The 22,391-nt window shown below is 39.5% G+C and overlaps 4 protein-coding genes and 1 long non-coding RNA gene across 5 annotated transcripts; 2 read left to right on the top strand and 3 right to left on the bottom strand.

Annotated features, from left to right (window-relative positions):
- The first annotated feature begins 77 nt into the window (after nucleotides 1-77).
- On the top strand, nucleotides 78-2,685 carry ndufaf1 (NADH:ubiquinone oxidoreductase complex assembly factor 1). The gene is made up of 5 exons (XM_084380892.1): nucleotides 78-282; nucleotides 1,137-1,682; nucleotides 1,869-2,054; nucleotides 2,229-2,303; nucleotides 2,466-2,685. The coding sequence occupies exons 2-5, from the start codon at nucleotides 1,164-1,166 to the stop codon at nucleotides 2,604-2,606; spliced, it is 921 nt and encodes a 306-aa protein (XP_084237018.1). The 5' UTR covers nucleotides 78-282; nucleotides 1,137-1,163; the 3' UTR covers nucleotides 2,607-2,685.
- Nucleotides 2,686-3,093: 408 nt separating this feature from the next.
- Nucleotides 3,094-6,659, bottom strand: nusap1 (nucleolar and spindle associated protein 1). Its single transcript, XM_084380891.1, has 12 exons — nucleotides 6,474-6,659; nucleotides 6,235-6,303; nucleotides 5,939-6,139; nucleotides 5,608-5,764; nucleotides 5,372-5,461; nucleotides 5,148-5,260; nucleotides 4,985-5,035; nucleotides 4,715-4,887; nucleotides 4,019-4,182; nucleotides 3,808-3,924; nucleotides 3,607-3,712; nucleotides 3,094-3,500 (listed from the first exon to the last, which is right to left on the bottom strand). The coding sequence occupies exons 1-12, from the start codon at nucleotides 6,546-6,548 to the stop codon at nucleotides 3,413-3,415; spliced, it is 1,404 nt and encodes a 467-aa protein (XP_084237017.1). The 5' UTR covers nucleotides 6,549-6,659; the 3' UTR covers nucleotides 3,094-3,412.
- A 310-nt stretch (nucleotides 6,660-6,969) lies between these two features.
- oip5 (opa interacting protein 5) lies at nucleotides 6,970-9,672 on the top strand. Its single transcript, XM_084381960.1, has 5 exons — nucleotides 6,970-7,230; nucleotides 7,720-7,786; nucleotides 8,004-8,126; nucleotides 8,363-8,444; nucleotides 8,898-9,672. The coding sequence occupies exons 1-5, from the start codon at nucleotides 7,056-7,058 to the stop codon at nucleotides 8,988-8,990; spliced, it is 540 nt and encodes a 179-aa protein (XP_084238086.1). The 5' UTR covers nucleotides 6,970-7,055; the 3' UTR covers nucleotides 8,991-9,672.
- Nucleotides 9,673-13,753, bottom strand: LOC311274346. The gene is made up of 2 exons (XR_014624746.1): nucleotides 13,445-13,753; nucleotides 9,673-12,922 (listed from the first exon to the last, which is right to left on the bottom strand). It is a non-coding gene; the product is annotated as an uncharacterized lncRNA (long non-coding RNA).
- Nucleotides 13,754-15,035: 1,282 nt separating this feature from the next.
- On the bottom strand, nucleotides 15,036-20,994 carry chp1 (calcineurin-like EF-hand protein 1). The gene is made up of 7 exons (XM_084381601.1): nucleotides 20,601-20,994; nucleotides 20,255-20,327; nucleotides 18,671-18,751; nucleotides 17,930-18,057; nucleotides 17,748-17,809; nucleotides 16,888-17,010; nucleotides 15,036-16,604 (listed from the first exon to the last, which is right to left on the bottom strand). Exons 1-7 carry the CDS (start codon nucleotides 20,665-20,667, stop codon nucleotides 16,551-16,553), a joined length of 588 nt encoding a protein of 195 aa, XP_084237727.1. The 5' UTR covers nucleotides 20,668-20,994; the 3' UTR covers nucleotides 15,036-16,550.
- Between the last annotated feature and the right edge of the window lie 1,397 nt (nucleotides 20,995-22,391).

Genomic DNA, 22,391 nt, shown 5'->3' with positions numbered 1-22,391 from the left:
TGCATTCACGGTCCACGGGAATTTTAACTTTTAATGTTGTAAATCTGTTCTCCCATGTGTTTGGCTTGCTGAATGTACGCTGAACGCAGCACGAAGTGCTTCCGCTGCGTCTCCCGTGTAGATCCGGACAACCTTGAGTGTGTAATGAGTGCTACACGACCAGTTTGTGAATTGTTTAAATCCATAATAGTGTTTAAAAGAGATAACTTGATGGTTTAGTCCAACTGAACCAAGCAGTCGGTGACATATCCATCCTTGTCTTTCTGGTGCAGCATGGTCAGAGTAAGTAGAGGCAGATTATGCTAACCGTGTTCACTGTCACATTGCATGTTGGGTCTACTGAATACTGAACACCAGCTGGTCACAGTTATTTATGTAACGTTAACTACATATATATATTAAATGTTCTTAAAATGCAGTCTGAAAAATGGATGTAACATTGATTGTGTAACTGACATGCATGAAGATCAGGAAAGCAAATTATTTGCACCTCTTTAGATGTGATTTCAAAGGTGCAATATGCAAGAGTTGGCCATCTGTCAAATTAATACTTAAAACAAATAGGGGGCAGCATATCACTAGATTACTTGCTAACTGTAGGTGCTGTTAGCTAGTTAGCTCAGTGAGCGGTGCAGCTACACCAAACAATACATAGCCATCATAACATCCAAGCTGTTACGCCTTTACATTCTGTTGATTATTTGTTTGTTAGCTTTTGGATGTTTTCAACAAAAAAATCTTACATATGGCACCTTTAACAATTAATGAAGTAACACTACTGGAACAGACTTACAGTGATCAGTCGTCCCGTGTTTAGCACAAAAGACACATGGATAGTAATTGGCACACAGTCCTATATTTCAAGAGGATGGTGGTGACAAACAGACATCACACAAGTTAGATATAAAAGTCCAATTATAAGTAACAGGACCAACAAAATTAGCAGAACATAGATAGGCTTCGTAGATGGTTTTATTAGACCAAATGATAATGTAAAGAGTAAAAACTGTACATGTTAATCACAACCTGTCAAGCCAGTCAAATTAGATTGTCTTGTAACTTAAGGGAATTGATCATCCATTACCACCCTGTAACTCGAGTATAATGACACCACTTTTCTGTGTGATATATCCCAGCAGTGAACTGTCCGTGTCATCACTGAAATGTCTCTGCCAAAGATCGCACGTCTCCCCTCAGCGAGGCTGCTGGGCTCCATCCAGCACCACTGCCAGCAGCTGCTCCTCCCCTCCATCACTCCTGTCACTGTACCCAGAAGAGCTATGATTCAGGGTCAATACAGACGACCCGGCGAGCCCAAAGAAGACAAGTTTCCATGGGAGAAGATTAACTTCAACCTCTCAAAGGGTTTGGAGGGGATAAAGAGGAATTTCGCACTGTTGAAAAAGGAGTTTTCCGACCGCTGGGTTGGTCCAGAAGGCAAACCCCTCCACGAGCACATGTTGGAGCAGACCAGAGTGATATGGGAGTTCAGAGGTCCAGAGTGCCTGGAGCAGTGGATGGTGTCCTCAGATCGTGAGATCGGAGGACAAAGCGAAGCTTACTTGAAGATTGGCAGAAACAATAATACCCTTTTTTTGTATGGGTCTCTGAACTCTACTCCTCCGAGAGATGGAGAAACACGCTACAGTGGCTACTGCACCATGCGCTCAAAGCAACCACTGGTTAGTGCCATCACTTTATTTTTCTTTCTAAAGTTCATGGAAACATTGTTGTTACTGTAATAGTATCCAGAGACACTGAGGATTTTTCTCACCTGTGGTGTCTCCCCTTAAATTCACATTGGTGGCAGTTGTATGATAGCTACTGCTGCACTAACAGTCAACCTCCAAACCTTTTGTGTCTCCTAGGCTTCCTTTGATAGAAAAAAGCACTACGATTGGACCAATTTCAACACCCTGCATTTGCGTGTGCGTGGCGATGGCCGTCCCTGGATGATCAACGTTGGAGCAGAAACGTACTTCTCTCACATGAAAGATGACATATACTCATATTTCCTGTACACCAGGGGAGGACCCTACTGGCAGGATGTCAAGGTAAAAGTAGAGGTCTTTCAAGAACAAGCTCCATGATATATGTTGTTATACCAGAAGAAACATCACAGAATGTGGAGAACATTGTTGACACATTTCCTGCACTTGTAATTTTAGGAATAACTGCTTGATGTTTGTAAGTGGTCATTCTAATGCTCAGGTGTTACTCATTTACAGATACCTTTCTCCAAGTTCTTCCTTACACATCGTGGGAGGATACAAGATGATCAGCATCCTCTCTGGCTGGACAAGGTAATGTCATACTCATCTAGTTGGATCTATCTGTGGTGCTCGTACTGCTTTTATCCACATGGGGGGGCGCCAGAATCAACAAAGAAAATCACGGTCCTTGTAGGTGCTTTAACTCTTCTGTGCTCTCTTTAGTCTATTTAATTCATCTTTCTGTATTTACAGGTAAACACCATTGGATTTACTTTGGGAGACAAAGCTGACGGTCCATTCCAGCTGGAGATTGATTTCATAGGCATCTCCAAAGACTATGCACACACTGAGGAGTTTGCTTATGAGCTGTACAAGAGGAATCCTGAAGTTTGAGATGCAGTTTGGAGGTGAACTGTATACTGAGACTGCCATCTATTTACCTGGTAATGCTGTAAGATACTGTACATCTGGACTCTAGTACTTTATTCTTAAACTCAGACATTTATTATCTGCAGGATTTGACTAAAAGCCCCGAGTCAGAATGTTTCTGGTAACAGGTAAATATGCTCAATTCAGGACTTGTTGAAGGAGATAAAATACAACTGCAGCTGATGGCATCTATGACCTTCTAATAACAGGACATTAACTGAGAACGTGTGCTCCTTCACAACAAAATCAAGTTGTTAATTCTGCTCAAAGTCTAACACGCCTTCCTCCCAACAAATAATGTAAACCAACCAGATCTTAATCAACAATAAAAAACATTCTTCATGTGAATAATCAGTTTGTGTTGGGTACACTTAATCATTCGTTATTGCACACAAATGTTCATACTTAGTATTTTGGAAAGCTGCAATAAAACATAGAACAGACAAGGAAGTATTTTGCATCAATGTCTTTTTATCTTTGTCTTCACTAAAAAAGTAAAAACATCAACTTTTTAAGAGCAAAAGTACCACTTTAGAAAGCTGCAAAAAAGGAAATCCATTCTCTACTCATGAAATTACATAAATGGCTATAACGGAGCTATAAAGTGTGACCTCTAATGCACGAGTCAAATCTAAAAACACTGCGTATTAGGGTGGATAGAAGCAGAAAATGTGAGCTTGTCTAATTTCCCAACAGTACGCTAAAAATGACAGAAAATATTTACACTGAAACAACAGGCTGTACAAACGACCACCACAAGTACGACTCTTTTACATCATGACGAGGCCTCTTCTTGCCCCGAGCGCACTCTCCTTTTTCTGCTTCCGGCCTTCTGTGTGTTTTGCTCTTCTGTCCCCCCTAAAATAAGATACAAAAACATCCATAAGAGACTGATGTTGAGGGAGAGAACTATTACAGGAGACGAATGTGTATATGCCAGTGTGTGCTGTAATTTTAGACGTACCGTGTCTGGACTTTGTGCTGTTTGTAATTTTTCTGATGCGAGTTTGAGATCAGCGACTTGTTTCCTGCTGTGTTTTCTTTGGGCTCCTCAAACGGCTTCAGCTTACCTATTTAAAAAGGAAAAAACAAAAACATCACATATTTGTCTGTCAACTGATACTGCATTTCCACGAAGCAGAGAAATTAAAATGTGATTTTGTACCTGTATGAGGCTTGTAGCCGAGCGGACGAGAGAGACTCGCCTTCAGATCAAAGTTCGGCTTCTTTTGTGTTCCAGGGGTTTTTGAGACACTCGTGTTGCCCGTGAAAACGAATGTTCCTTTGGGATTCAAGGGGAGAAAAACTCAAATCACTCACTCTGTTCATACCTACCAACACATTCAGTGATCGTTCCAAGCATTTTAAAAAGGTACCTGGAGTTTTAGTGGCAGAGAAAGTTGAAGTCTTGACATTGGTGGGCTTTCCTACATCAGCTGTCTGTTTTTGTGGGGTGCTCGCGGTCAAACAGGGCGACATACGTGCCGGCGTCTTCACCATGGACTTCTTGTACTCATTGTCATGAGTGGCTTCTGAGAAACTGCATACAAACACATTTGGTTGTTAAAGCTTCACATTGAAGACTACACCCTATGCCCATAAGAAGTAATAAGCCCCCATTGGAAGTCTTCATGCTTTATTATATAAGTGCTATACAAAGGCAACTGGACTTGCTTGAGTTTCACCTCTCATCCAAGAGTCTTCTGGCTCACAGTTTTCTATTGATCATTTTGACAGTGATCAATAAAAGAAAATCTTTAATTTCAATCTGAAAAGGGGTTCAATACTTGTACTGTGTTTACACATAGTGGTTGTGGACGGGCTCTTATGCCAACATGTGTACTTTTTGTTATAATGGCAAATTGAAAATACATCTCTATAAAGTAATCTAAATCAAAGTGTTTTTCTGTTGACCAGGAAACAATTTGTACACATGAGAGTGGCTGAGAGGTACAAAATGTAACCAGCAAAGTCTTGTTACTTCTTAAAATTTCTTGTGAGAATGACTAGTTTTTGGTTATTGGGGTGAACTGCTGTCGCAACAAATGCCTATGGAAGAAAGCACGACTCACCGGACATTGATCCTGCGAGTGGAAAGGACAGTTGGTCTGAACAGAGGCTCTTCCTTCCCAGCAGGTTTCTTTGGAGGAGCTTTACTGGCCGAGAGCAAAGTGTTTCTACGTTTGTCCTCAGCTGCCCCCTTGTTCACCACGATGGGGCTGAACATGGTCGCACGAGTTGCTTTCTGTAGAATACATGAATGTATACAGGTCGTCACTTACTTTGCACCCTTTATCCTGCAGTTTTACAATTATGGATGTTCACCAAGTGGTGATTCTTACCACTTGAGTCTTGCCATCAGCTTGCAGCAGTTTAGTTTTGTCTGAAAGTTGCTGGGAAAAAATGGGAGCTTAAATTACTAACAAAAACATCATGTTTAGGTACAGATATAACATTTAAAATGTTCTTAAAGTCAGAAACGACTGTTTAGAGGCTTTTAAGTACCTTCAGTTCTCTCACTGAACTTTTGTAAGTCTCCATCTGCTTGGTCTTTCGCTGGACATAGGAGTCAATTGACTCCATCTTTTTAAAATGTGCCTCGTGGAGTTTCTTGAAGTCTGTAAGAGACACAATTTTTATTTAATTTCAAGTATGGTCTCTTTCTTTATTGGTCAAAGGGAGACAGGGTGGAAGCAACGAGAGAAAAAAAAAATCATAAAAGAACTTACTGGGAGTGACGGGCTTCAAAACCGGCTTGTTCATCTGCAGCCCTTGGTAACGAGGGATTTTACCAGCTCTGGCCACTTTTGTTGCATTTGCTGGACACAAAAATGTATATAAGATAAAGAATAAATATGATCATAACTTTAACATAAAGTTAAGAATCTCTGGAGAAAGAAGACGTCAACACATTAGGAGGCTAAGAGGAAGTTTGTGTTCTCGTTCATCAAACCACACTACTGACCTGCATCACCCTGCGCAGGTGCTTCATCCTTAGTTTCAGGCTCCTGCTGCTCACTGCCAGTGGCCTCAGCTTCACTTTTGTCAGAATCCTTTGTAAAGGACACTCTTCTCTTCTTAGCACCCCTGGCACCATTAGATGCAGCCACTTTGGAGTCAGCCTTGAAAGAAAAACAGTTTGCATACATGTACCAATGAGAAGTGGGTGATGCACATGCACAGAAACATGTGCCAGGATGCAAAGTTTTTATAGTGAGGACGTTTGTTACATGCAATCTAGTTGGAGTTATGTTAGTGTCATTGCTTTAAGTTGATTATGTTATGATGTGCAATACCTCTGCAGTACTTGGAGGCAACTTGGCATCACACTCGGCCACTGGTTCAGTATCGGGGACCTTTCTCTTGGTACCGTTTCCTCTGCCTCGACGTGTGTTCACAAACACAGTGGGGCTGGAAACTTCGTCTTTATTTTCCTCATCACTGTCCATGGTTGAATTTTCCTCTTTTTGGAGAGCAGCTGCATCCTGCTCTTCTCCCTGTAAAACATCACAACAATACACCGGTATGGAGTATAGGCATGGTTTAAGATTTCAGTTGCAATGATACCAAATAATTCACAGGATTACGTTACCTGCCCTTCCTCCTCCTGGCTCCTTTCTTGTTCATAATGCTGCTTGATCGCTTTCAGAAGTTTTTCGGCCTGTTTTTGAACAAAGAAAAACGTGAGCTCGTTGAGTATATTTCGCCCAGTAACACTCAGATGCAAACGTTAGCTTACAGTAACCGTTAGCATAATGGACACACCTCACCATGTTCCCATTCAGATCAACCTCCGAGTATTAGCAATTAAATTTAAAACAAAGTGCTCACCTTCATGTTGGCTTTAAGTCCGAGCTCCTTGGCGAGGCTTCGCAACTCTGCATATTTCATGGAGTCCAAATCCATGTTGGTGTGAAAGTTTACTCCGTTTTGTGAGGACACGTTAGCACGTACACGTTACGGCTCTCTTGTGTTGTGAGCCGCCTGACGGTTAAAATTTCCCCCCGGTTCAAAACAAGGCAGCAGCCGCCATTTGATTGGCTACTGCGTGCGACCGGAAGTGCCTCGCAGCCAATCAGAGCGACGCTGACTTTTTTAGCGTTCAGCCCATTATGAAGGTAAAAAAAAAAATGAGGCGTTCAAACTTCATCAGCTAACTACTACGCTCCTTAAAATTAAATTATTAATTAATAAAATAATTTAAAAATAAATACAACGTTATATCGGCATTCTCTCATTTCTCCACGTGGTGGCAGTGTTACACCACGCAAACTAACGTCACAGCGCGCCGAGTTTAAACAGAAGAAGAAGAAGAAGAAGAAGAAGAAGGAAGTTTCCTGCTTTCTGGTGCGTTTGGTTCAAACTTAAAGCGGGACAACAAGCTTTCTACCAGCCAGGAAAAACATCATCAACATGGAATTTGATGGGAGCATCTTAAGCCAATATACCGGTGATGGAAAGCTGGCCGAAGAGGTGGAAAACAAGCAGCAGCAGATGACTCTCCACTGTCAACAGTGCAACACTGTGTTGGGGGACTCTCATGGCGTCTGTGGGGAGATTAAATGTATGGACTCTATCATGTGTCTAAGTAAGTTCACTTTATCTTCATCTTACTGTGGAGGCAGAGGGCAATATAACAGCTGTTTGTGTGTTTTAAATATTAAGAAATCGCTAAGGTTGATAAATAAAGTTGACTTTTTTGATAACAGATTAATGTGAAATGTTGTCATATTATTTAAACAAAAAATCAAGGTCAAGCTCCACTGACTAGTACTGACAATAAGATTTTTATGCATCTTGAGAACAAATCTCATGATCTTATTTAGTGGCTGGAGTTTGCTTTAGTTGTCATGAAGATAACTCAGTTGCCAAAAACTCAAAATAATATAACTTTTATTGCTTTACATGAAACCAATTGCATTTAGCTTTTTTGTGTCATGAAATGTAATGTTGTATTTACCTTTGCTAATGTGTATTCTGGTACAGTATGTTCTTCAGTTTGTTTTGCAGGGCTGCTGCACCCTCCCTTCTTACTCCAAATGTATTAATCAATACCTTGCTGCTTGTCTCCCTTCAGAAGTAACCAATGATGTGGTCATCGGTGATGCAATGGAGACAAGACACAAAGGGGAAATGGCTAATTGGTGAGTGGGAAAAAAAAATGTTGGTTGGGCTTTTGGAGAGAGAAATGTATGGAAAAAAAGATATGTTATGCTCTTGTAGAGGCCATGTGTTGTTCTGTGTGGAGAGGCCTTAGATGTACTTGTGATAAAGTTCTTAAATTTAAGTAAATGCATCAGACTTTCTGTCTTCAACCCTCGATTGACGCACACATGCATCACTGCTGTCGTTTCCTCTCAGCATCTACAGTTCTCTGAAATGTCGCAGTTGCTGCTCTGCTGTGGGAAAAGTCATTCACTCAGCCCCGCTGCATTTGGCCATGGTCCGTTCCATCTTTCTCCTCAACAAAGCAAACATCAGCTGGTAAGCTGTGCTGCTTCTGTGAGCACACAAAGCATATTGACTTCTTTTGCACAGGTTTACTGCTGTCGTGAGAGGCTAATATAAACAGGTGCCTTATGAGCATTTTCCATTGTGCGAGCTGCTCGGGTTAAAGATGAAACAGCCAATTCCTCATGCTTGTAGACAGTTTTTTATTCTACAGACACTGTTAATATTAAAAAATTTGAGTACATCACGTGCCCTATTTTTCTCTGCAGTTACATCCTCAACAGCAGCTCAATGGTGGCAGCATCCAGCCTTACATTTGATAAGAAGGTCCTCAGAGACACCATTAGTGAGGTGAGACAACAAATGTCATATTGTGTTTATTATATATAAATATATAAAGTCAGTGCTGTAGTGACATACGATAAGCATTTACTTGTTTTATGATCCGGCAATTTTTGTACAACTAATTATATAATCGTGAATGCAGAGTCCTTTTAAAAGACAAATTCAGTTCCCTTGTGAAATATGAGCTGTTGAAACGGTGTGAAAGTTCAACCTGCATATGACACCAAAGTTACTCTGTGGCTAACATCCATCAGCCTCAGTTGGTTACAGGAAGCCTTCTGGTGGAGCGGAAAAACAGCATTCCTATAAAGCCACTTCTCTATGAATTTGTACCTCTATATGTTTTGTGTGACAAAGGACGACTGTCGAAAAAAAAAACAGGCAGGAACGTTAAATGCTTTGGGGGAAAAAATCAAATGCCTTCTACTGAAAGTACAAATTTGTCCCTTGCCACTGCAGGTGAGACAGCAGTTTGAAGAAAAGTTGGATCAGATGACACGCGTTAGGAGCAGACTGGCTGACATGAGTGGTACGAGTACATTTGACAAGTAGTGTGTGTACAAGCAATCCAAACTGTACCTTGTGCTCTACAATCTGCTCTCCAGCCCCTCTTGTTGACTAGTTTATGTTGTAAATAATAAGAAGTTTATGTAAAAAAAAATGGGCCAACATCCATGTGAAATACAGGACAAAATGTGAATAATTCATTAATTCGGTCCATAGTGGAGACATGAAAGCAGATAAAAACGGTTCCAGGCTGCCAGCCTGACCGGATCACCAGTCAGCCTGTGATTTCCCAGGAGATTTCTAAACCCCTGTCAGAAACTGTGAAAGTGAGGTTTATAGGGAAACAATCTTAACGCTGATGGATTCATTATTCTGTACCCATCACAATGTGCATTCAACATTTAAAGCAAAAAAACTGCCTGTTGCCAGTTTAATGTTGAACAGTTTCTATACGCGCCAATGAGCAGTGAAAGGAATTCAATGTTGACGTAGAAAAACTCAGAGCAAACTTGATGTGTGTGTCCCACTCCTGTTAAGGATTTAAAAATGTCAATGTAGTCTCTCTGCTTTTCATTTAATAACTTTGTTTTGTGGTATGTAACAAGCAACGCAGCCTCATGGGTGTAAACAAAGCTATAGACTTTTGCTGTTCTGCAAAGGTAATGTATACTATGTCATTCATTTTGTAAATGCACTCAAACTGTAAGTAAACATTAACACACAGCCATCCAATTGGCACCATGCTGCATTTTATTGCTGAATTTCTGATACAGATTCTTTTCTCTTTTTTTTTTAGTTAATACAAAACCAGACAAGAGGCTCACACGTAATAAGCATGCCCATTTCCTCCCTCTGGAGTGCATAGTTTCCACACAGTCCACCTCCTCAGTGGAAAAGTTGATCAACAAAGTAATGTCATTAATCATCTTCCCTAAGCTTTTGTTTTTTTTTGTTGCTTTTTTTCTATGGGAACAAAAGGTTGAAAGGTGTTTTTCAGCTGCACAGTGGCTTTACTGCCGTGGTTATGTTTGGCACAACAGAGAGTGAGAGCAGAAACACCTCAAACTCTGACACATCTTTTTTTGGTGCAATTTAGTCGGTTAAAACCACAGCTGATGATCAAAGCTACTTCAACATGCTTGCTGTTGCGTCAAAACAACCGTCCCCAAGTTGTCACCGTGTCACAGAACATCTGATTTGAACATTTTCATTAGCCTAATTACACTCATTCACATTACAAAGTTGGATTATTGCATGCAATACAAATCATTCATTATTCTGCTAAGTCATGCATATTTTTTAAACCCATATATTCATGTTGCTAGACGCCTACTTGCTTATAAATTGTGATTATAAATCCCAACAAAGAGCATCACAGGGTTTTCAGAACACAGTATTCAAGACAGGATGGTGATGACGGTGCAAGTCAGTACATAGAGAGAAAGTGCTTTTCAAACATGTGTCAAGTCTGTTCAATAAGTCCTTTGCAGCCACAGAGTTACTGAAAGTCTCTATTTCTACAGGAAGAAGGTTGGTTTTTATGTAAAAATGCTACAACAACTGAAATTTAAAGCATCTCTCATGTACCGATCGGTTTAGATTATTGTTTTGGTGTTCGAAGAATACAAGGCAGGGAAAATAATGATGCTACAGCTGTCCTCGCGTATACCTTGTTCTGCAGGAAGTATTCAAAACCTCTCTAAGTGATACTGTATTCTAAAGTCAGTTATACGACTTCCAAAAAAAGTGACTAATAGATAGGCATAACAAAAAGGGAGGGAAAATCCTTTCCACGTGACATTACAGACTTCTTTTAACACGTATACCCTGGCACTAAACTCATGCATTGTTGTAGGTTATTGCTTCTAAAACTCTAATCAAATACAATTTTATGGATTAAAATATATCGCTTTGAATCCCAAAACTATGAGGTATTATGTACAATACGATGTCATGGTGAGATCTTAATTCTAGGACTAAAACACTATGTCGGATCGCGAGCAATTATATCCAAACCTAAGATTAAAGAACGACTCTTAATATAACATTCCTCTCTAAAAGTTTCTATCATTGTCACATCAGAGCTTTTTGGGAGCTTTTTTGGCCGTTGCATAATGGCTAACTAATTCTTTTGATGCTTGAGAGTGCAGTTTAGGACGTCTCTTAAGCCTTTTTTATAATCCTAAGAACATACAGCAGTTCTGTTAGAGAGCACTTACTTAAATTGATCATACACGGCTATATAAAACAACTTGAAATACTTATTAACTGCATACTCTGATTGTGTCATTTAATCATGCAACTTATTCTACACCCGAGACATGGAACAAAAACGAGATCTTGCATTAGATTTTAGGGCAAAGCTGTATCTAAATGTGGTGTGTTTAAAGGTGCAGTACGTCAATCTACCACCCTTGAGTTGAGTTTTGAGCTCCAGCTTAGTCTAGATATCGATTTCACTATTCTTCATGAAGCAAGCATCACTACTGGTCATGCATGGCTACTATAATGTTGGCACCACAGTCCCGCTAAATAAGCTAATGCACATGAGTCTATACATATCTTAATGGAAGACATTGGTGATTTTGTTGCTTTCAAACAACTTGTCACTTGTTTATACAATATACAGTTTGGTCAACAACATGACAGTTAAGATCAAATATTGCACAAATCCCGGTAATGTGATATTTCCCCCCCCCTACAGAGATCATGGAAAATTAACCAAAGTAAAGTTGAAAAAAATGAGACCAGGGTTTCCTTCAGGTAAGGACAAATCCACTGTGAGCTTCAATCAAAGAAATTAAAGGTGCTATTTCAGCACTTGTGTCCCTCAGCCTACTGGACACATAAAAACAACAGGTGGAAATTTGATTCACCCATTTTTCGCATTACTTTCTCTGGTACAAAAGGAATCAAATAGTCAATTCTGTCTCCACCTGCAGCGATTAAAGAGGGGAGCACAACATATCCAAGGGAAGAAGAGAAAAAAATAAACAATGCCCAACAAAGAGAATGCTAAGGGAGGAACATTGGACAAGACTATCATAATAAAATACTAATTTTGAAGTTAAAATATGCCAAATTTCAAGGATCTCAAGGTTTAACTCACATTGGAAATATTGCCAACTGTCTCTACCTGCAATTTGTGAATAAACCTGCAGACTTGACGAAGGGAGAGCACAAGAAATTTAAAACCGATGCACAGTTTCCTCTACTCCTGAAACCAAATTCATCTTTCTTACATTTATAAAACTGCTGTGGCGCTTGACAACCATTCCTGTACTGATCACGCTTCACTCCTGTTGGACTTGTTATGGCGATGAGGTAGTGTAAAAAACAAAAAAAAAACACCCTATGAGTCGAATTTAATCACAGGCCTTGATCTTTGCTACAGTATCTTGTGTCTTTACTTTCTTCCCAGGAAACGGGAACAGTTTGTTCATTATCAAACTGCTTTGATCTAATTACAGAGCGTGTGGGGAGTTCTTTCTTTACGAATTGCAACCGTGACTACGTTTACATGCAGCCGGATAAGAATCGAAAGCAAATCTGACTGAAAATGCCCCAGTGATGGAGACCTTCAGGCAATTACACAGAGAGCAGAGTCAGCTTAGTGACTGCAGAGCCACATTTGGCTACATGTGAACGTAGTCAGTGTGTGCATGATGAGCATCACACGAGCCCACGATCTTGGCAGATATCCTGATGGTTGATAACACTGCAGAATAAGGCCAGGACAGTGGGGGATGCTGTGGAGGAGAGAGGGCCAGTGTCCCAGCTACAGCAGGAAGGAGGGCGCCCATGTCCCCGAAGCCCAAAAGAGGTCATCTTCTCGGTGAGTCTTCATTCTTATCCTCCACTGGTCTGGGTGGCCGTGGAAGTGATCTGTTGTTGGTGCTGAGGCTGGTTTGAAGGGAGATGTTCCTGTAGTCTGGGCTTCAGCTGCTTTCACAATTGAGTTTACAGGGAAACCCATCCTAAGGATAAAAATTCACAGTTTAGTTTTAATTTGCAAATGTAGATCAGTCTCTTCTAAAGCTGAGCAGCTGAATGACAACTTGAGGTCTAAACAATGTCAGACAAGAGTGAAAAATACCTGTTAAAATTTATTTATGCAAAAATAGTGCATTTTTTTTCTTCCATAAAAAGGTAAAATCAATATTTGCAGAGATATGAAACAGCAAATATCTACAATGAAGAAGCTCAATCTAGGGATTGATTGGTATTATTGCTTGAAAAATGACTTAAACAACTTGATTTATCCTAAAATCCGAGACCTGTTAAAAGAAACGTGGTGGTATTGATTATAAATAGGCCACTTAAGTCCACTGAAGTGCTCTCATGTCAAGGAAAGCAGGGAGTTCTGATTTTATAGACACTGGATTTAGTCTGTAAATCACTGGATTATATTAGTATATATTTCATGTAAAAGCAAATTATCATCGCCGATTCCCCAGAAGGAGGAAAATATAGCTATAGCATGACTGAAAATCACTGACCTTGGTGTGAGCGTCGGTCCGAAATGATGCAGAGGTATTTCCACCGTGCTTCGCGCTGCAGCTGCTCATAATGGTAAACAAAAGCCAGGGGGGTTTCTTCTTCTACGGTGACACATTTACGTCTCCCAAACCGGACGTATGCCGGGTTTCTTCTGGGGGGACAGTGTCCGCGCTGGGTGAGGGGACATTTCGAGAGGAAAAAAGATGATAACCTCCGGGGCCCCCTTTCCTCCACCCCGGAGAGGAGAAGGTCCCCTCGTCCCCTTCTCCGCACACCCTCCGCTCTACGCCATTTTCGCTCTGCTACTACGGGCGAGCGAAAGAGAGCGACGATTGTAGCAGAGACCTGTCAATCAAAACTTAAGCCCGCCCCGGAAGTTCTTCTTCTTCTGTCATGACAGTTATCAATTAACTTTGTGGTGCGTTTACGGCCGCTCGCTGAACACGAGAATGACGAGCATTAACAGAAATTGATGAAGTAATTGAAGGGTACGATAGTGTGTATCAACACAAAATGTACTTAAGCATTAAAATACAGCAGAATACTCCATTTAAGAGTGAAATATTGATATAAATAACGCTACACGTTAGCTAGAGGTCCTGCTGACAGCTGAAATTTAGCTAGTGCTCTAACAATAGGCGATTAATCGAGTAGTTGAATAACAAAAAATTCATTAGTTGATTAATTTAGTCAATCAAAAAAATAATAATACATTTAGATCAAATAATCTTTTATCATTTATAAAGAACTGTTCGCTGCTTTCATATAAATTGAATATTGTGTTGGACCGTTTGTTTGACAGCTTTTTAATGTTTACTGACTAAATTATTAAATAATTTTTTTCTTCTTCTTATAAATTAATGATGTAATTAACACTTGACTGTTGCAATGCTATTCTTATTCAATCACATTTTATAAACTAATTTTTCATTTAAATTAAAAGCCTATCAGAGAAATAATAAGTATGTTAGTTTGGGCATTGGTTTGCATTTGCATATGTTTTTGTGTCCTTATTGTGCAAGCAGAATTTAAACATGAATTTAATTTAGTCTCAGGGACAAGTGAAGACATTTTTTTTATGGTGATCTTAATTGTTTCCTCTCGTAGGAAAAAAAACACTGTGAGAGAGTGGAAAAAAATAATTAATGTGTGAATCCAAGTGGCAAAAAAAATTTACAGGAGGGGAAAAAATGTCTTTCATTTGTGAAACAGAGTGAAAAAAATGTTTTCTTCATGTTTGACACTGTGAATTATTATTTTTTTTTTTTTCTGGTGAAAACTAAATTGCATGTGTGAAACAGAGATTTTTTTCCACTAGGTTTAACACATGAAAAATGAGAGATTTCTGTTTGAAAGACAGTTTTTTGCCTTGATTTCAAAGATTAAAAATAATTAAGGAACTTGGTAAGAGTATCCTGACTTGAAGTCATACACATTCAGGAAAGAAACCAATTTAGATCAGATTTAGAAAATGGATCACCAGAAAAATAATTTCTTCACTTCCGTACCTCTGACCTGGGCCTGAAGTGTTCATACAGTACAAAGACTAAAATAAAATCAGATACACGCATTAAGAAAAAGCACACAAAGTAAGCATGGCACTTATTTTATTCAAATCAAATTCATGAATCACTTTGATAATACCTAGACCGACATCACATAACATGTGAATCACACCCTATTGATAATTACACAATGATTAATAAGATGGTCAAGTTGTCTTCCCAGCACTCCTCTGCTGCAGGGCATCCTTGTGATGATTGAATAAATTCACATTAATGATTTAAGGGTCAGACATTTGCACTCCAATTCATGTGCACTATCCTGTACAGAAAATATACTTTGAATGAATTTGGGGAAGAAATTGAAAGACAAATCTTGAGCAGTGCATAGACATTTCTTCTGACCTACAGGGAGACTGGTTATATAAATAGAAGCATAGTGAGTCATCATGAGTTTACCTGTTTGAAGTCTAGTAACTAACTGGTCCACAGCCCAATTCCCACCACAGGGCCTGACTCTCTTAGCCAGGGATTTATAAAGACTCAATCTGGAGATAAGCTTTTGAAAGCAGGCCACGTTGGCAGCTAAGTCTTAATGATACCATTTTGCAGAAGCACTATGATTACCTGTCAGAACATGTGCTAGGGAAGACACAGATACTAGCCAGAGAGAGAGCACAGCATTTTGTGTGAAATCTTCTACCACCACAGTTTTAGTTGTGAATGAATGCATCATTCACATGTTAAATCAGCTGTGGCTCCAACAGGCCCTGGGTGGTTACTGGCTTTGAAAGAGGTCAAACTTGCTTTGGTTGCAGTCCAACAATTGACACAGGTATTTACAATCTATTGGCAGTAGCTAGGTTAACCCATATGAAAAAAAAAAACACACAAACATGACCACAGGTTCCTGTTTACTGTTCAGATAATAACTTAGAAAGGGGAACCAAAGTCATGGCACTTCAGTGAGTAGAACACAAAAATCTGGAGAGACATTAGGTCCTGCTTTGCTTCGAGGGACAAACTTGCCAGTCTGGCTGCTCTGACTTGCTCTGCCTCAAGTCAAAGAAAAAGAGTCATAAGATCCTGTTAGCATTAAAAACACTGTCTGTTTTGAAGATGAATCACACGCTTTACAAGTTTGACTTGTAACTATTGCATATGTATATGGACAAAGACACATCATGTGCTAAACATCCATGGAACAGCGTGATTAAAAACTTACTCACTGCAATAGCAAAACGCTTTATCGTACCGTGCTATAAAATACATTTTCATGTGAAAGTGGAACAGCAGTGGTACTAACTGTGACCCTCTAAAGTTTTCTAATAAATAATGATCCATTACTGGGAAAAAAAAATAATAATACAGTGACATTGCATAAAACAACCCAAGGCACGCAACTTTTCCCTTTGTTTACAGAGCAGTGCAAAGGCAGAAACTCAAGATCTGTGACATTATCTACCTAATGCTTGATCTGACAGCGTGAACTCGTAGTGTGGGCCACAGCAGCCTGTCGAGGAGCTGGATGAGGTTGTGTTCTGACATCAACTGACATGTTGAAGCTCTACTCAAAATAAAAAAAAGAACGAAGAAAAGCCTTTTAGTGCAGGAACCGGATGCTCATCTTCTGTTCCACATCCACCTTCTCCAACACCTGAGGAAACAAAAACAGAACAACTTCAGATACTTGGAGCAGCTGTTTGTACGTTGTGGTCCTCTAATGAAGAATAACATATTACACTACACACTACTGTTATCTCATAGTGACTAAGCAAAGGCACAAGTTCTACTTTGTGCACATGCCATCCTGTACTGTACACAATGTGTCCTTGGAATATTTGTTTTCCTTTTCTGTGGTATCCCAGTTTAGTAGAAAAAAGCCTAAAAGTAAATAATACTTAGGTACACAAGAGAGTGTGTTATTCCCCAAAACTTACCTTGATGAATTCATTGAAGGAAATGGAGTTATCTCCATTTGTGTCAGCTTCCTGTATAGTCCTATCAGCAATGCTGCCAAGCTGTTCGTCTGAAATGTTTACACCAACCATCATCCGTAAGACCTGGAAGGAATGAATAAAATGTCCCATCGTGGTTAATGAATACCGGTGGAAAAACAGCTCATGGCAAAGATTAAATAAAAGTCGTGATGTATTCTTAAACAGAATGGAGAAATGTTCTGAGAAAACTAATAAAGCTTCATTTATTTAAGCACTACACAAGATACTTTGTAGATTTTAAGGTTATATGGCAACTAAACAGCAGCCACACTTGACTGTAGGAATTACAAGATTATAAAATACAGTGAAGACGCATTAACTTAAACATGCAGGCAAACATTACTTGGAGTGTTAAAGCCTTGTGCATGACATGAAGCAGGGCACGCACAAGTGTTTTGCGCAAAACAAGAGATTTGTCTGAGTCATTTAACCTCAAGCTTACAGCAATTACAGGTCACTAGATGTTACTGAAACCGAGCTGGCTTCACAGAGGGACAACAAATAACAGAGGGAAGCCAAAATACAGGATGTTAGACTGTCTGGGAAAAGTCAACCTGTAGTTAAGGTGAGATATCGCCTCATTATCTTATCAGTCAAGTCTTATCATCAACTTGGAAATCCCTCTCTCTGTACAGGATTTTGACATGGATATTGCACAACAGCATTTGTTCATTTGTTGAGACGCCTTTGAAATGACATTATTCATGATCTTCCTGATAAACTTATTGCATGAACCAGTTGTTTCGGCAAACTGTACAGTGATTCAGTGTCTTTATTACATAACAAACCAATCCACTCACCTGCAGCAGCTCATCCCGAGAGATTTTGTCATCTCTGTCCAGGTCATACAGACGGAAAGCAACTGGAAAAATATAAAAATATATTGATAAGTCATGGCAGTTAGATAAAATCCTGTGAATGTTCATGATACTGTTCACCAACTCCACCTGGACACGCCCGTGTGACCGAGCTCTATACTTACAGAGCAGCTTGTTTGTCCTGCTGTTGAGTGGCTCGCTGGCAGCGGCGTTCTTGTTCTTTTCATTGTCCTCGATTGGTCTGAAGTGAGCCAAGGTCCGCATGAAGCCCCTGAAGTTTACCTGGTCCTCTCTGAAAACCAGAGACAGAGAATCATGTAACTAAACAGCACATTAATCAAAGAAAAAGAGGATTTACTACGACGTACACAACAAAAGCTATCACCGATTGTGTGTTGGCTCAGATTACCTTTACACTCATTAGCTGTGAGCCACAATGAAAACTCAAACAAGTCGTAACCCAACACCATTTTACAGAATAAAAAGCTCTCCACCTCCATCCTCAAGTTGTTCAGAAGCAAACAAGCCAAAACTAGAGCAAGAAAACACATCTAAACCCATTAAAATCCACAGCTAAAATTAAGACGCCTACACATCTTACTTTTTGGGATTTTAATGATACATCTGAAAACATCTGGTTTTCAACTTTCAGACTGATAAAAACAGCCAAACATACAGAAAGAACCTGCGGTGGTCAAGAAACCCACTTTATTTTATGTTTTTCAAACACAGAATTGGCAGTAGAGCCTGAGCCTCTCAAGTCTGCAGTGGCGCAGCCACAAGTAAAAAACCCCTGATGGCCTCGTTCAGTTCTGTGGTGGCTCTGACTCAAACCTATAATGCACACTCCTGCGTAGAAAACCAAGATTTCCAAAAGCAGCAGACAAATAACAGGGACAGCTCACCCCTCAGGAAAGAATGCATTGATGATTCTGTCTCCCAGCGGATTGATGGCCAACTCCGGGATCCTCTGGAAATCTTCTCGACTGCAGACAGGATAAGATATGATCGAAATTTTGTTCCGACACGTTTTCACACATGAAATCAAAAGAGATGCTGTTACTTTAAAACCTTACAACAATATACCAAAGATCTTGAAACTGAGTGCTCCTCTAGAAAGAGTACAAAGTACAAAGCTCTCTGTACTACTACTATTAATATGAAAACAGGAGAAGATAAACAGGCTTGGTTTTGGTTGGGAAAATATATGAAGTGATTGAATTCAGGAACTTGTCCGTCAGTTGAAAAAGTCCCTCCATCCCTCAGTATGACTCCATGGTTGTCAGCTGAGGAATATGTTAAATCTCACTGTTGTGGCAACTAATAAATGATAAGAAAGTCACCTTGGGGAAAAGGAGAACGTACCGGACTGTGTGCTGTGACTGAAAGCAATGGAGCAAGAACAAACGGAACTAAAGACTTGTTATGTGTAAACACAACGTCTTTCAAAAGATCTGTACAGCGATGCGTTCGTAGTCAAATTTAAGCAACTTTCAAGCAATTTCAAGGGGCATTTTCAAGCTTTTCCAGCAGCTTACAGCTCTGGTAAATTACATATTTATTTATACACACAAGATGATTTGTTCACTTCACTTATTTCACATTAAATCAGGTGTTATTGTGCTATAAACAACGCAAATTATGTTTTGTTAAAACATTCTACAAAACTACAAAGTTTCATGTTTTTTTAAATCTGTCATCCGTCTGTAAGTAGACTTGACTTCCTATATAACCTGGCTGAGTCGATGGAAAACAACGTTTTATCAAAGTAAATAAAGTACTGCAGTTTCAAGCTCTATATCCAAATCCAAGCACTCTTCAAACCTTGAAAACACCACATTAAAATTAAAGAATTTCAGTTTTTTTTTTAAACTTTACCCTTGAGGGACTAATCTGCAAATGACCCCTCATTGCCCAATCAAAGGGCCGTGTCAAACCAAGTTTCAAACAAATTCTTAATGATTACTTATTTCTTCACCTATTGCTTGTTCTGCCCAGACAAAGGATAGAGCCAAAGGGTTAATCACAAACCACAGAAATGTCCCACTGAGGTGTCAACTGAATACCTGAGTGCATCAGATAAAAAGTAAATCTTTCGTGTAGAAAGATGTAATGATCAATCACAGTGGAAGCCATGTGAGAATGAGCGATGTGATCCAGTCACAACAGCTCAATGGCCTTTTTTGTATTCCTATTAGAATAGAAATAGTTTTAATTGTTTGTGACTTATTTCTAGTATTCATCTGTAAGAACATTATGTACCTGTTGCTGACTGCAAGAACTTAGAAGAATCACAGACAAAGCTAATATAAGGCTAGAATAGCCTGCAGGCATCATTTAATAAAAATTTACAAAGCTGTCAGTGAGAAAATTAATTTTTAATGCCTTTATTACAGGTTTTTATGTCGTTTAATCTGTCCTGCATAGATACAAATCTGGCTGGAGTTTAATGCGTTTATTTTCAAAGTAGTGGTTGCGTTGTTGCTTACCTGAGGGTGCCGTTTTCACCTTTATCCAGGCTGGTGAAGCGGCTGTACAGACGAGTGATTTGACTGTGGGAGACTGTAGGGAGGATAACCAAGATTTCACAACCAGGTTACCAGAAGATAACAAGCACACACAATTACTTTCCACCTGATAATAACTATCATGTTCAGAGTAAGAATGCGTGCACTATTACCCCGTTACACAGCAGAAATGACATTAACACAACTACTTTTAATTACATGATTTGAGGGGGTTTTGCAGAAGAAGCATTAGGGTTTCAAGTTACTTGCTAACTGCAGCTAATGTGTGACAGGCTTCATCACAGGAATTAGTCTGAGCTCAACTTACACCCAGTCTCCTTCTTGATTTCTTCTATTTCCTCTTCTCGGAGTAACGTGGACGCCCTGGATCCCATGGTGAAATGTTAAAAAAAGGGTGTCGAAAACCAGCAGATTTGTTAGCAAATCTTGCGCAACCAAACCAGCTGTGAAAAATCTCGACCCGGACCTACGGTGTGTTTAAGTTAGCAAACAAGCTAACGTAGCGACCTAAAGAAAAACGGCTTCACTCGTGGAGGGAGTCAACAGAGACGGCGCAGCTAAAGTTTAATCCAGCCGGTCTTCTTGTGTCCTCCTTGTAGCTTAGTTTGTGTGCTGGTGGACATTTACTGCCGTCGGTAATAATTTCATGTCGGCTTTCGGTCAAGTTGTCTTCCTGTTTTAAGAGGAGGGCAGGAACTAAACGAGGCCGCCTCCCTACCAGGACCCTCATGATGGAGTTAGGTAGCAGAGTTTTTGCCTGCTCACAATTCCAAGTTAATGCCTTGTCTATAACTATCTTTATTTTTAATTTACGATATCATGTTATCCACTCTATTAAACAAATTAGGTCGATAGTTATAATTCAAAAGAGAACCAGCAAGCGCCGATTTGAAGACTACTTTCAGTCATGCTACAGAAAAGCTAGCCGCGGAATGAGGGTCCATCCTGCTAAGGGCACCATATTAACCATAACAGCGCAGAAAAACTCAAAATGTTGAAAAACAAAAATAATTTGATTTGTAAATTACTTTTAAATTCCTCTTTTTATTGCCCATAAAAATCTAAAACAATGAATAACTTGTGTCTATTAATTAAGAGGTAGAAAAAAATGACAGTCCTCCACACAAATTAAATTAAAAAAAGAAATTTAAGATGTAGGTCATAAATGTCACCACTAGATGTCGCAATTTCATTATTTAATCTGAGCTTCCATTATTCAGTGCAGCTTTTGTTTGATTGGTGTGATGCAGTGCACCTGTGTCACACTGCTGGGAGTGTTAGTGTAATACTTAAAGTAATAATAAAAAAAAATGACTTGACTAATTGACTTGATGGTGCTAGATGAAAACTTAAAGGACTACCAACGTTATTAAAATTCATCCGGACAGGAACTAAAAATGTGTGAACCACATATCATGGCTATCCATCCACTAATTGACGGATATATTTGTCAGATATATTTCACTCAATTTTCACACAAATGTGAACCTCACGGTGGCGCCAAAGGAAAATAAGGTTATCAATAAAATCAGTAGGCTTCATCTTGTGGATTGACACTATGGATCAACTGAAATATGTCAGATATTAGGTTCATTGGGCAGCTGTGGCTCAGGAGTAGAGCCAGCATCTTGTTATCGCAAGGTTGCTGGTTCGATTCCCCTGGTCTGCATGTTGAAGTGTCCTTGGGCAAGATACCTTGCACAGCAGCCACCATCAGTGTATGTATCACATTCAATCTCCAGACTTGGGTCATCTTATAACTTTTTTTGCCATCATTAGTTCAGAATTTTGATTGCATAAATACTTTATTTCATGAACAAATGCCTACCAAACTAATACCATTCACATCAGCCCCTGCTATACTTTATGTTAAGTGCCAATTAGCTACACGTCTATTAATGTTTTAACTAAAATGTTATCAAATCATCACACTGAATGTAGAAGGTGATGTTTTCTTGTATGATTCTTGGGTTGGATCAAGCACTAAATCTGCTTAAAAATTCTTTTCATGAAAGAAATATCCTGTAAAATGTACCAAACAAGCTCAGAGGGAGGCTATAAAGCTGACAGTGGTTCATGGTATAAGAGGAAAAAGCGG

This window comes from Pagrus pagrus, assembly GCF_965226575.1.
Source record: "Pagrus pagrus genome assembly, chromosome: 18".
NCBI classification, from domain to species: domain Eukaryota; kingdom Metazoa; phylum Chordata; class Actinopteri; order Spariformes; family Sparidae; genus Pagrus; species Pagrus pagrus.
Note: the sequence above shows the minus strand (reverse complement) of the source record. Positions and strands in the feature narration are given on the sequence as shown.